Source organism: Salmo salar, chromosome ssa12, assembly GCF_905237065.1.
Source record: "Salmo salar chromosome ssa12, Ssal_v3.1, whole genome shotgun sequence".
NCBI classification, from domain to species: Eukaryota; Metazoa; Chordata; class Actinopteri; order Salmoniformes; family Salmonidae; genus Salmo; species Salmo salar.
Window position 1 is genome coordinate 39221402 of NC_059453.1, and position 15541 is coordinate 39236942.

General features: G+C 42.4%; 1 protein-coding gene across 1 annotated transcript in view; it reads right to left on the reverse strand.

The window, feature by feature from the left end:
• The window catches only part of LOC106565017 (syndecan-4-like), a 44242-nt gene extending 28998 nt beyond the window's left edge, over positions 1 to 15244 (reverse strand). Inside the window, exon 1 of the mRNA XM_014131587.1 lies at positions 15140 to 15244. Coding sequence (XP_013987062.1) covers positions 15140 to 15244 — 105 coding nt within the window. The remainder of the gene's footprint in view (positions 1 to 15139) is intronic.
• Positions 15245 to 15541: the final 297 nt, after the last annotated feature.

A 15541-nucleotide genomic window follows, 5' to 3' on the forward strand; every position in this document is an offset into this window, starting at 1 on the left:
CAATCACCAAAGCAATGATCACTGATAGATAAAACATGCTACAGTAGCTACCAGTAATGGAACAAAACTATAGCTGGGTTTAACACAACAAGCATGAGGCAGCATGACTAGCTAACGTTAGTTTACCAATGTGTCCAGCTATATTACATCCAAGGCTATCACAGGGTATGCTGCACAATCAATAGAAGCCATCATTTGTGACACTGGGTCATTGCAAAGTAATTTATTGAGTTGTAGAACACCATTAACCTGTTTGGGATAGGGGGCAGTATTTTCACGGCCGGATAAAAAACGTACCCGATTTAATCTGGTTACTACTCCTGCCCAGAAACTAGAATATGCATATAATTAGTAGATTTGGATAGAAAAGACATCCACCATGTGTAGCATTAGAGCATTGCTTCAAAAGATCAATCAGGTTTAATAGGGCAGCAACTGAAAATGTTTCATAGGACAAAGTGTGGGTTTTTATTCTATAACATGTTCTCCGTTTTTGGGGGTGTTGCTAATCAGGCAATGGTTGTTATGGTGGTGTCTCACAGAGATTAATGTGTCAGCTTTGATTGAAGAGAAGGAGTGTGACGTAGACCCCTGAAGTTTGCAGACTACAGGGATGGAGTCCATATACATTACTAACTATAGCAGGACACGATCAGTAAGAATGTAAGGTCCTCATTTGGGTACTGGTCACAGGAGTTGCAAGAAAGGCTGCTTTTCTTATGACTTCTGGAGTCTACGTCACACTCTAACACACACAGAGAGCAAAACTACATGGCTGCTGTTTAAATTAACTGTAGAGTCCTATTCAAAACAATCAGGGTGAATAACAGGGATAGAGGACATAACCATAAACTATTATCTACAAATTACAATATACTTCCACAGATGTTATAACAACCCCTACACTACTAAATTAACATTAAAACAGGAGACCAACATCCAGAAGATGATGCCAAATGTAGTTCAGGTTGTCTGCAGGAGGTTCAGGTGGTCTGCAGGAGGTTCAGGTGGTCTGCAGGAGGTTCAGGTGACAGGTGTCCTCAGACTCACGAGCATCTAAAGGACTATTAAAAACTTCAGTGTAGTGTGTAGAGGTATACGAGAATAAGGATTGAGAACACAGCCATGAACGTTGAATCCCCATTAGCTGCTGCCTGTCACGTCCTGACCCTAGTAAGATGTAATTTTCTGTAGTAGAGTGGTCAGGGCGTGACAGGGGGTGTTTTGTGTTTTTCTATGTTTTCTATTTCTATGTTTTAGTTCTAGTTTGTCTATTTCTATGTTGGGGTTTCTTGGGTTGACCTTCAATTGGAGGCAGCTGGTCCTCGTTGCCTCTAATTGGAGGTCATATTTAAGTAGGGGTGTTTCTTCCTGTTGTTTGTGGGTTGTTATATTTTGAGTAGTGTTTGTTGCGCTCGCTGTGTCACAGTTTGTTGTTTTTGTATATTAAGTTTATTTATGTATTGCATTCAGTTTCACGGTTATAATAAATATGTGGAACATCTTGGTCTGCTCCTTCAGACAACCGTGACACTGCCAAAGCAGCAGCTACTCTTCCTGAGGTCCAGCAAAATTAAGGCAGTTTATACAATTTTAAAACATTACAATACATTCACAGATTTCACAACACACTGTGTGCCCTCAGGCCCCTACTCCACCACTACCACATATCTACAGTACTAAATCCATGTGTGTGTATAGTGAGTATGTTATCATGTGTGTATGCATCAAATTTTATTGGTCGCATACACATGGTTAGCAGATGTTAATGCGAGTGTAGCGAAATGCTTGTGCTTCTAGTTCCGACCGTGCAGTAACATCTAACAAGTAATCTAACAATTATACACACAAGTGTAAAGGAATGAATATGTACATATAAATATATGGATGAGCGATGGCCGGACGGCATAGGCAAGATGCAGTAGATGGTATAGAGTACAGTATATACATATGAGATGAGTAATGTAGGGTATGTAAACATTATATAAAGTGGCATTGTTTAAAGTGACTAATGATACATTTATTACATCCAATTTTTAATTATTAAAGTGGCTAGAGATGAGTCAGTATGTTGGCAGCAGCCACTCAATGTTAGTGATGGCTGTTTAACAGTATGATGGCCTTGAGATAGAAGCTGTTTTCCAGTCTCTCGGTCCCAGCTTTGATGCACCTGTACTGACCTCGCCTTCTGGATGATAGCGGGGTGAACAGGCAGTTGCTCGGGTGGTTGTTGTCCTTGATGATCTTTTTGGCCTTCCTGTGACATCTGGTGATGTAGGTGTCTTGGAGGGCAGGTAGTTTGCCCCCGGTGATGCGTTGTGTAGACATCACTGCCCTCTGGAGAGCTTTGCGGTTGTGGGCAGAGCAGTAGCCATACCAGGCGGTGATACAGCCTGACAGGATGCTCTCGATTGTGCATCTGTAAAAGTTTGTGAGTGTTTTTGGTGACAAGCCAAATTTCTTCAGCCTCCTGAGGTTGAAGAGGTGCTGTTGCACCTTCTTCACCACGGTGGCTGTGTGAGTGGACCATTTTAGTTTGTCCGTGATGTGTACGCAGAGGAACTTAAAACTTTCCACTTTCTCCACTATTGTCCCATCGATGTGGATAGGGGGTTGCTCCCTCTGCTGTTTCCTGAAGTCCACGATCATCTCCTTTGTTCTGTTGACGTTGAGTGTGAGGTTGTTTTCCTGACACCACACTCCGAGGGCCCTCGCCTCCTCCCTGTAGGAGGCGTGCATGGCCACGTAGTCATGGGGGAACAGGGAGTACAGGAGAGGGCTGAGAATGCATCCTTGTGGTGCCCTAGTGTTGAGGATCAGCAGGGTGGAGATGTTGTTTCCTACCCTCACCACCCGTCAGAAAGTCCAGGACCCAGTTGCACAGGGCGGGGGTCGAGACCTAGGGTCTCGAGCTTAATGATGAGTTTGGAGGGTACTATGGTGTTAAATGCTGAACTGTAGTCGATGAACAGCATTCTTACATAGGTATTCCTCTTGTCCAGATGGGTTAGGGCAGTGTGCAGTGTGCAGTGTGAGTGCGATTGCGTCATCTGTGGACCTATTGGGGCGGTAAGCAAATTGGAATGGGTCTAGTGTGTCAGGTAGGGTGGAGGTGATATGATCCTTGACTAGTCTCTCAAAGCACTTCATTTTGACGGTAGTGAGTGCTACGGGGCGATAGTCGTTTAGCTCAGTTACCTTAGCTTTCTTGGGGTTAGGAACAATGGTGGCGCTCTTGAAGCATGTGGGAACAGCAGACTGGGATAGGGATTGATTTTGGTAGCGGCCGTGTCAGTGGCACTGTATTGTCCTCAAAGTGAGCAAAGAAGTTGTTTAGTTTGTCTGGGAGCAAGAAATTGGGGTCTGCGACAGGGCTGGTTTTCTTTTTGTAATCCGTGATTGACTGTAGACCCTGCCACATACGTCTTGTGTCTGAGCTGTTGAATTGCGACTCTACTTTGTCTCTATAATGACGCTTAGCTTGTTTGATTGCCTTGCGGAGGGAATAGCTACACAGTTTGTATTCGGTCAGCAGTAGTTCGCGCTTTCAGTTTTGCGCGAATGCTGCCATCAAACCACCGTTTCTGGTTGGGGAAGGTTTTAATAGTCACCGTGGGAACAACATCACTGATGCACTTGCTAATAAACTCGCTCACCGAATCAGCGTATACATCAATGTTGTTGTCCGATGCTATCCGGAACAGATCCCAGTCCACTTGATCGAAGCAAGTGCATGGAATCAGATTGGTTGGACCAGCGTTGAACAGACCTGAGCCCGGGCGTTTCCTGTTTTAGTTTCTGTCTATAGGCTGGGAGCAACAAAATGGAGTCGTGGTCAGATTTGCCGAAAGGAGGGCGAGGGAGGGCTTTGTATCCGTCACGGAAGTTAGAGTAGCAATGATCCAGAATTTTGCCAGCGCATTTGATATGCTGATAACATTTAGGGAGCCTTGTTTTCAGATAAGCCTTGTTAAAATCCCCAGCCACAATAAATGCAGCCTCAGGATATGTGGTTTCCAGTTTACATAGAGTCCAATGAAGTTCTTTCAGGGCCATCGAGGTGTCTGCTTGGGGGGGATATACGCGGCTGTGAATATAATCGAAGAGAATTCTCTTGGTAGATAATGCAGTCGGCATTTGATTGTAAGGAATTCTAGGTCAGGTGAACAAAAGAACTTGAGTTCCTGTATGTTGTTATGATCACACCACGACTCGTTAATAATAAGGCATACACCCCCCGCCCTTCCTCTTACCAAAGAGATGTTTGATTCTGTCAGCGCGATGCGTGAAGAAACCGGGTGGCTGTACCGACCCTGATAACGTATCCCGAGTGAGTCATGTTTCCGTGAAACAGAGAATGTTACAATCTCTGTGGTCTCTCTGGAAGGCAACCCTTGCTTGAAATTCATCTACCTTGTTGTCAAGAGACTGTACATTGGCGAGTAGTATACTCGGGAGTGGTGAGCGATGTGCCCGTCTACGGAGCCTGACTAGAAGACCGCTCCGTCTGCCTCTTCTGCGGTGCCGTTTTGGGTCACCTACTGGGATCCGATCCATTGTCCTGGGTGGTGGTCCAAACAGAGGATCCACTTCGGGAAAGTCGTATTCGTGGTCGTAATGTTGGTAAGTTAACGTTGCTCTTATATCCAATAGTTCCTCCCGGCAGTATGTAATAAGCCTTACGATTTCCTGGGGTAACAGCGTAAGAAATAATACATAAAAAAAATATATTGTATAGTTTCCTAAGAACGTGAAGCGAGGCGACCATCTCAGTCTGCGCCATCATGTGTCTATGCCTATGTTTGTGTTGCTTCACAGTCCCCGCTGTTCCATAAGTATTTTTTTTACATGTTTTTGTAATCTAATTTTACTGCTTGCATCAGTCACTTGATGTAATCATGGCTCTATGTAGTACTGTGCACCTCCCATAGTCTGTTCTGGACTTGGGAACTGTAAAGAGACCTCTGATGGCATGTCTTGTGGTGTATGCATTAGGGATGTATGATATATCGGTGAACATATTGGAATCGGACGATATTAGCTAAAAATGGCAATATTGGTATCGGCCGATGTCTAGTTTAACGCCCAGTGTGCAAAACCGATGTCAAATCTGACCTGCATACCTATATAACAAAGGTACATGACGTAATGACACCATGTAAAATGTTGCGCTATACGTGCAACACAGCATTCTTAAACTAGTCCACAATGTCTGCTGTGTGAATCGAGTAGTCAACAAGTTAAGCAGTCATTTGAAAGAGTAACAATTTCAGTGAGACAACTCAAAAGGCGAAATCCATTAAAGCCAAGATAATGGAATTCATTGCCCTTGACAATCAACCGTTTTCTGTCGTGGGTGATGTTGGCTTTCGCCGACGGTCGAGCACCAGTTAACAATAAGGATTAGGCACAATAGTGGAATTTGCGGTTTGCCTTCAAAATAAAAGTATGTCATTGACAGTGATGCAAATGAATACAAATAGTAGAATTATGCCATACTTTTATTTTGAAGGCTAACCGCAAAGTCCACTATTGTGCCTAATCCTTATTGTTGCTTGACTTGTTGACTTGTTGGCTAGCTAAAAGACAGTGCTGTGCAGCCGTCTTCATCGACCTGGCCAAGGCTTTTGACTCTGTCAATCACCGTATTCTTATCGGCAGACTCAACAGCCTGATTCCCTAACTACTTCTCAGACAGAGTTCAGTGTGTCAAATCGGAGGGCCTGTTGTCCGGACCTCTGGCATCTCTATGGGGGTGCCACAGGGTTCAATTCTCGGGCCTACTCTTTTCTCTGTATATATCAATGATGTTGCTCTTGCTGCAGGGGATTCTTTGATCCACCTCCACGCTGACGACACCATTCTGTATACATCTGGCCCTTCTTTGGACACTGTGTTAACAAACCTCCAAACGAGCTTCAATGCCATACAACACTCTTTCCGTGGCCTCCAACTGCTCTTAAATGCTAGTAAAACTAAGTGCATGCTGTTCAACCGATTGCTGCCTGCACCCACCCGCCCTACTAACATCACTACTCTGGACGGTTCTGACTTAGAATATGTGGACAACTATAAATACCTAGGTGTCTGGATAGACTGTAAACTCTACTTCCAGACTCACATTTAGCATCTCCAATCCAAAATTAAATCTAGAATCGGCTTCCTAGTTCGCACCAAAGCCTCCTTCACTCACGCTGCCAAACATACCCTTGTAAAACTGACTATCCTACCGATCCTTGACTTCGGCAATGTCATTTACAAAATAGCCTCCAACACTCTACTCAGCAAATTGGATGCAGTCTATCACAGTGCCATCCGTTTTGTCACCAAAGCCCCATATACTACCCATCACTGCGACCTGTGTGTTCTCGTTGGCTGGTCCTCACTACGTATTCGTCGCCAAACCCACTTGCTCTAGGTAATCTATAAGTCCTTGCTAGGTAAAGCTCTGCCTTATCTCAGCTCACTGGTCACCATAGCAACACCCACCCGTAGCACGCGCTCCAGCAGGTATAATTCACTGTTCATTCCCAAAGCCAACACCTGCTTTGGCCGCCTTTCCTTCCAGTTCTTTGCTGCCTTTGACTGGAACGAATTGCAAAACTCACTGAAGTTGGAGACTTATATCTCCCTCACTAACTTTAAGCGTCAGCTGTCAGAGCAGCTTACCGATCCCTGCAGCTGTACACAGCCCATCTATAAATAGTCCATCCAACCAGCTACCTACCTCATCCCCATATTTATTTGAGTTTTTCTGCTCTTTTGCACACCAGTATTTCTACCTGCACATCCTCATCTGCACATATATCACTCCAGTGTAAATTGCTAAATTGAAATTACTTCTCCACTATTGGCCTATTTATTGCCTTACCTCCTTACTTCATTTGCACACACTGTATACAGATTTTTCTATTGTGTTATTGACTGTACGATTGTTTATCCCATTTGTAACTCTGTTGTTTTTGTCACACTGCTTTGCTTTATCTTGGCCAGGTTGCAGTTGTAAATGAGAACTTGTTCTCAACTGGGCTACCTGGTTAAATAAAGTTGAGATAAAAAAAACATACATTATTTTGTATTTTTTTTGTACCATCTTTGAAATGCAAGAGAAAGGCCATAATGTATTATTACAGCCCAGGTGCAATTTATATTTTGGCCACTAGATGGCAGCAGTGTATGTGCAAAGGTTTAGACTGATCCAATGAACTATTGCATTTCTGTTCAAAATGTTATATCAAGACTGCCCAAATGTGCCTAATTTGTTTATTAATAACTTTTTATGCTCAAAAGTGTACACTCTCCTCAAACAATAGCATGGTATTCTTTCACTGTAATAGCTACTGTAAATTGGACAGTGCAGTAAGATTAACAATAATTTAAGCTTTCTGCCAATATCAGATGTCCTGGGAAATCTTCTTGTTACTCATAACCTCATGCTCACACACTAGCCTACGTTAGCTCAACCGTCCTGTGGAAGGGACACCGATCCCGAAGAAGTTTTAAGAACAAATTCTTATTTACAATGACAGCCTACACTGGCCAAACCCGGACGATGCTGGACCAATTGTGCGCCGCCCTATGGGACTCCCAATCACGGCCGGATGTGTTACAGCCTGGTTTCGAACCAGGGACTGTAGTGATGCCTCTTGCACTGAGATGCAGTGCCTTAGAACGCTATTTGACTGTACTAGAATGCTTAAAAGGCCACAAAAATTATAAATATTGGTTATCGGTATCGGGTTTTTTTTGTCAAGAAAAATATTGGATATCGATATCGGCCAAAAACATCATATCGGTGCATCACTAGTACACATGGGTGTCCGAGCTGTGTGCCAGTAGTTTAGACAGACGGCTCGGTGCATTCCACATGTCAATACCTCTCACAAATAAAAGTAGTGATGAAGTCAATCTCTCTTCCACTTTGAGCCAGGAGAGATTGACATGCATATAATTAATATTAGCTCTCTGTGTACATCCAAGGACCAGCTGTGCTGCCCTGTTCTGAGCCAATTGTAATTTTCCTAAGTCCTTTTTTGTGACACCTGACCACACCAATGAACAGTAGTCAAGGTGCGACAAAACTAGGGCCTGTAGGACCTGCCTTGTTGATAGTGTTGTTAAAACGTCTTATGGATCAAATCCCGTTAACGGGATCGATTTGACAACATCCGGTGAAATGGCAGAGCGCCAAATTCAAATTAAATTATTAGAAATATTTAACTGTCATACAATCACAAATGCAATACACCAAATTAAAGCTTTACTTCTTGTTAATCTAGCCTCCATGTCAGATTTCAAAAAGGCTTTACGGCGAAAGCAAACCATGCTATTATCTGAGGACAGCAATCCCATCAAACAAACACAGACAATCATATTTCATCCCGCCAGTCGCGACACAAAACTCAGAAATAACGATATAATTCATGCCGAGATTCTTCTGTTGGCACTCCATTATGTCCCATAAACATCACAAATGGTCCTTTTGTTCGATTAATTCCGTCGTTATATATCCAAAATGTCCATTTATTTGGCGCGTTTGATCCAGAAAAACACCGGTTCCAACTCGCGCAACTTGACTACAAAATATCTCATAAGTTACCTGTAAACTTTGTCCAAACATTTCAAACAACTTTCCTAATACAACTTTAGGTATTTTTTAACGTAAATAACCGCTAAAATTTAAGATGGGATAAACTGTTTCAATACCGGAGGAAAACAAAGAGGAGCGTGCTTTTCAGGTCACGTGCCTCTATTAAACAACTCGACTCTCGTTCTGAACAGGGCTACTTCTTCATTACACAAAGGAAAAACATCAACCAATTTCTAAAGACTGTTGACATACAGTGGAAGCGATAGGAACTGCAAGCATCTGCCTTAGAATTCTAGATTCCCAATGAAAACACATTAGGAGTGACCTAAAAAAAAATATTCCTGGATGGTTTGTCCTCGGGGTTTCACCTGCCAAATAAGTTCTGTTATACTCACAGACATTATTCAAACAGTTTTAGAAATGTTTTCTATCCAAATCTACTAATAATATGCATACCCTAGCTTCTGGGCCTGAGTAGCAGGCAGTTTACTTTGGACACACTTTTCTTTCGGACGTGAAAATAGCGCCCCCAAGCCATAAGAAGTTAAGAAGGCAGAGCATCGCTTTATTATAGACAGACTTCTCACCATCTAAGTTACTATTGCATCAATATGTTTTGACCATAACAGTTTGCAATCTAGTGCTACTCCAAGCAGTTTAGTCATCTCAACTTGCTCAATTTCCACATTATTTATTACAAGATTTAGTTGAGGTTTAGGGTTTAGTGAGTGTTTTGTTCCAAATACAATGCTTTTAGTTTTATAAATATTTAGGGCTAACTAACAGCCCATCTGAAAATTGCCCAACTAACTACCTACTACCAACTCCTACTACCAACTCCTCATATTTGTTTTAGTTTTTCTGCTCTTTTGCACACCAATATTTCTACTTGCACATCCTCATCGGCACATATCACTCCAGTGTAAATTGCTAAATTGTCATTTCTTCGCCACTATTGGCCTATTTATTGCCTACCTCCTTACTTCATTTGCACACAATGTATACAGATTTTTTCTATTGTGCTATTGACTGTACGATTGTTTATCCCATGTGTAACTTTGTGTTGTTTTTGTTGTACTGCTTTGCTTTATCTTGGCCAGGTCGCAGTTGTAAATGAGAACTTTCTCTCAACTGGCCTACCTGGTTAAATAAAGGTGAAATAAAAAAATTTATATATACATTCCTTGCCACCCACTCTGAAACTAAGTGCAGGTCTTTGTTGAGTGTTGCAGTCATTTCAGTCGCTGTAGTAGCTGCCATGTATAGTGATGAGTCATCCGCATACATAGAAACTCTGGCTTTACTCAATGTCAGTGGCATGTCGTTAGTAGAAATTGAAAAAAGCAAGGGGCCTAAACAGCTACCCTGGGGAATTCCTGATTCTAACTGGATTATATTTGATAGGCTTCCATTAACCTCTATGGGCTAGGCGGGACGAATTCGTCCCACCTACGTAACAGCCAGTCTAATCCAGTGGCGCGATTTTTGAATCGTTTGAAATACTATTACTTCAATTTCTCAAACATATGACTATTTTACAGCTATTTAAAGACAAGACTCTCGTTTATCTAACCACACTGTCCGATTTCAAAAAGGCTTTACAACGAAAGCAAAACATTAGATGATGTCAGGAGAGTGCCCAGCCAGAAATAATCAGACACCCATTTTTCAAGCTAGCATATAATGTCACCAAAACCCAAACCACAGCTAAATGCAGCACTAACCTTTTATGATCTTCATCAGATGACACACCTAGGACATTATGTTATACAATACATGCATGTCTGTTCAATCAAGTTCATATTTATATCAAAAAACAGCTTTTCACATTAGCATGTGACGTTCAGAAAAAGCATACCCCCCGCAAACCCCCCGCAAATTTACTAACAGTTTGCTAAATTACTCACGATAAACGTTCACAAAAAGCATAACAATTATTTTAAGAATTATAGATACATTACTCCTCTATGCACTCGATATGTCCGATTTTAAAATAGCTTTTCGGATTAAGCACATTTTTCAATATTCTAAGTACATAGCCCAGCCATCACGGCTAGCTATTTAGACACCCGGCAAGATTAGCCTTCACCATAATAACATTTCCTATAAGAAAAATGTTCTTACCTTTCCTGTTCTTCGTCAGAATGCACGCCCAGGACTTCTACTTCAATAACAAATGTAGGTTTGGTCCCAAATAATCCATAGTTATATCCAAATAGCGTCGTTTTGTTCGTGCGTTCTAGACACTATACGAATGGTAATCCACGGTCGCGCGCATGGCGCAATGCGTGACAAAAAATGTCTAAATATTCCATTACCGTACTTCGAAGCATGTCAACCGCTGTTTAAAACCAATTTTTATGCCATTTATCTCGTAGAAAAGCGATAATATTCCGACCGGGAATCTGCAATAAACTAAACAGCCGAATTAAAATACTCCACGGGGGCTAATCGCGCACGCGCCTCATTCCATTGTCACCTAATGGGACACTTGGATAAGGTGATAATCTGTTTCAGCCTGAGGCTGCCTCGTCAACCTTCATGATTTTCCCGGGTCCTGAGAGCCTATTGGAGCCCTCGGAATTGTCACGTTACAGCTAAGATCCTTACTCTTCAATAAACAGATGCAAGACGCACGACTCCTTGTCAAACAGGCCACTTCCTGCATGAAACCTTGTCAAGTTTTTGCCTGCCATAGGAGTTCTGTTATACTCACAGACACCATTCAAACAGTTTTAAAAACTTTAGGGTGTTTTCTATCCAAACTTGAACAATAATATGCATATTCTAGCTTCTGAGTTGGTGTAGGAGGCAGTTAAAAATGGGCACATATTTTTTCCAAAATTCTCAATACTGCCCCCTAGCCCAAACAGGTTAAAAAACACCCTCTGTGTTCTGTTAGACAAGTAACTCTTTATCCACATTATAGCAGGGGGTGTAAAGCCATAACTCAAGTTTTTCCAGCAGCAGACTATGATCGATAATGTCAAAGCTGCGCTGAAGTTTAACAAGACAGCCACCACAATCATTTTATCATCAATTTCTGTCAGCCAATCATCAGTCATTTGTGTAAGTGCTGTGCTTTGTTGAGTGTCCTTCTCTATAAGCATGCTGAAATTCTGTTGTCAATTTGTTTACTGTGAAATAGCATTGTATCTCGTCAAACACAATTTTTTCCAGAAGTTTACTAAGGGTTGGTAACAGGCCAATGGCAACAGCTAGTCTTACTGGGGTCAGACACATAACGAAAAAGACATTACAGACAAAATACTTTATAATTTACCTTCACACAGGAACCTGTTGAGCATGAAAAACCCAGCAGTGTTGCAGTTCTTGACACACTCAAACCTGTGCGCCTACCGTACTCCATTCAAAGGCACTTAAATATTTTGTCTGCCCATTCACCCTCTGAAACGCACACATACACAATCCATGTCTCAATTGTCTCAAGGCTTCAAAATATTTTTTTTAACCTGTCTCCTACCCTTCATATACACTGACTGAAATGGATTTAACAAGTAACATCAATAAGGGATCACAGCCTTCACCTAGATTCACCTGGTCAGTCTTTATCATGGAAAGAGCAGCTAATGTTTTGTACGCTCAGTGTATATTCATATATATTTATACTTGGAGAACAATCTGGCCTAATGGCCATGTACTCTTATAAGAGCCACCTGGCACAGCCAGAAGAGGACTGGCCACCCCTCAGAGCCTGGTTCCTCTCTAGGTTTCTTCCTAGGTTCCTGCCTTCCAGGGATTTTTTCCCAGCCACTGTGCATCTGCATTGCTTGCTCTCTGGGGTTTGAGGCTGGATTTATGTATAAGCACTTTGTGACAACTACCACTGACTCATTGAAATATACATTTTCATCCAAATGGAGGTTAGTGATTGCTGTTCTGATGCCCAGAAGCTCTTTTCGGTCATAGGAAATTATGGTGGAAACATTACGTACAAAAAAATCAAGAGATCAAACAAAAAATTTAAACATTTGTAGAATTGGTCAGGAGCCCGTAAAATGGCCGCTATACATTCTAGCGTCATTCTGACACAACCAAAACATGGCACACGATAAGATAAATATTTAAAGTACTTCTAGATTAATACATTCAAAATAAAGCACACAGGAATAAAGAAAAGGGACTAAATAGAGCCATAGGCACAAGTGTTTGACTTACAGTGATGCAGTTTGGTCACAATAATTCCCATCCAATATATTTTGACATACATGGCTAGGGAACCTTTTATTACAATATTCTCCTCGTTCCTCAGGCTGATGATATCTTTACCCTGTTGATGGACACTATGCTCCCAGGACCTCTATACCAAGTGTTGTGAAAGGAAGGCCTGGAAAATCGTTAAAGACTCCTGCCACCCAAGCCATAGACTTCTGGCACCAACAGGCTCCTGAACAGCTTCTATCCCCAAGCCATCAGACTGCTAAATAACTAACAGGATGGCTACAGGGACTATCTGAGTTGACCCTTGTATTTTCTTTTTGCACCGTCTCTATGCACATTCACAGGACTCTACACACTCACGCACACTAACGCTCCAACACACACATACTCTGCACACACACACATGCGCACACCCTCACATACAATCATTATTTATGCTGCTGCTACTCTATCATATATGCTGATGTCTAGTCACCTTACCCATATACCAGTGGAGGCTGCTGAGGGGAGGACGGCTCATAATAACGAATGGAATGGCACCATGGAAACCACGTGCTTAATGTATTTGATAATATTCTGCTCCAGCCATTACCATGATCCCGTCCTCCCCAATTGAGGTGCCACCAACCTCCTGTGCCCAATACACATCTCCCAATTCGCTCCAGTATCCCTGCACATTGTAAATATGGTATTGGAACCGATCCTTCTTACTTTCTTGTGTTCCTATTTATATTTCCCAGGTGTTTTTGTTCTACCTTATGTGATTTTAGTGCTACATTGATATTGATTACTGCTATGTTGGGTTTGTAGCTTGCAAGAAAGCATTTTACTGTACTTGTGCACATGACATAACAAATGTGAAACTTGAAACTGGAAGAAGGATTGCTAGTTCAGCTCATCAAACTGTCCAATCTCTGGAGGGGACAACAGACATTACTCAATCTGCGCTTGAATCGGCCCATGTGCCACCCAGTGCCACGTTTTAATGCATACATCCTTTAGCTATGATATTTGAACATTTTGTGTGTATTTCATGCAAGCTTGCAGGTTATGATATTATTGCTTTGTAACTCTCAGACATCTGTAATAAAATCAAATCAAACTGTATTTGTCACAAGCGCCGAATACAGTGAAATGCTTACAAGCCCTTAACACACAAAGCAGTTAAGAAAAAAAAGTGTTTAGAAAATAAAAGTAACAAATAATTAACTTAAATTAGTCCCTGGCCACTAGGAGCGCCGCCTTTTGGCCGTATACAGCTCACTGAGTGCGGTCTTAGTGCCAGCATTGGTTTGTGGTGGTATATAGACAGCTACGAAGAATATAGATGAAGACTCTCTTGGTAAATAGTGTGGTCTACAGCTTATCTTGAGATTCTCTACCTCAGGCGAGCAAAACCTCGAGACCTCCTTAGATTTCATGCACCAACTGTTGTTTACAAATATAAATCCACCACCACCCCTCGTCTTATCAGAGGCCGCTGTTCTATGCTGCCAAAAAAGCGTAAAACCCAGCCAGCTGTATGTTATTCATGTCGTCGTTCAGCCACGACTCGGTGAAACATAAGATATTACAGTTTTTATGTCTGTTGGTAGGATATACGTGAACTTAGTTCGTCTATTTTCTTATCCTTTGATTGTGCGTTGGCTAATAGGACCGATGGTTCCTTACAACGCACCCAGATCTTCGTCCCCGATATCTCCGTCTCTTTCTCCTGCGAATGATGAGGGCCTTGTCGGGCGTTTGAAGTAAATCCTTCCCGTCCGACTCAATAAAGTAAAAGTATTCCTCCAGTACGGGGAAGGAATCGCTGTCCTGATATCTAGAAGATCTTTTCGGTCTTATGACACGGTGGCAGAAACATTATGTACAAAATAAGTTACAAATAACACAAAAAAACACACACAATAGCATAATTGGTTACGGGATCGTAAAACGGAAGCCATCTCCTCCGGTGCCATTATTATTCAGATCATATCCTGTAATCGATGTAAACAATGCTAAACTTTAAATTCCATCCTCTTATACGCCGAGGTGAACTGATGGATAGTGGCCCAGCAGCAGTCAGTATGTAACATGACATCACTGGAGGTGTTGGTGTTTTTGTGTCGAATAAGAAACAAAAAAAGTTCCATCCCTATGCCGATGAACATATACCCCAGAACTCCCTCATCCCCATACCACTCCTCCTCCTCCTGTATGTCCTGCTCACCCATTAGGAAGGCCCATTGAAGCTGCCCTGCCCTGCCTCCAGCAACACCAGAACCTTGTGGTTGAAGCTTTGGCTGTAGCAGGCTTGAGCTTGACCAGGTGAGGCTGAGGCTTGACGAGACACGTATACAGGTGCTAGAGACTCCTGTTGGCTACCAGGGCTGCGATGTACGGTGCCGTCATCTGGCTGACGGTAAGTGTTGCACCTCCCTTCTCTCTCAGGGAGGACACGTAGCCATACACTTCGGACAGGAAGCCCATAATAGCGCTTTTGTTGGTGGGCATCAACTGCGCTTTTAGCCCTCTGCGAGGGGCTCGCTGGAATCCAAGATCTTGGCGATTGTGTTGAAGACCGTGAAGAATATGGCAGTGAGTTCATGGTCTGCGAAGGCCTGGAGTTTCAACTGGTCCCTGCAGAAGCAGAGCTCTGTGTTGTGTTGGTGTTGAGAGGCAAATTGATGACGGCATCCAAAAAACTCTGAACTCCCTTTTTCATGATGACCTTGGAGGATACCAGAGAGATCTTCAGCAGTCTTTGCATCTCCCACATGTCCAGCA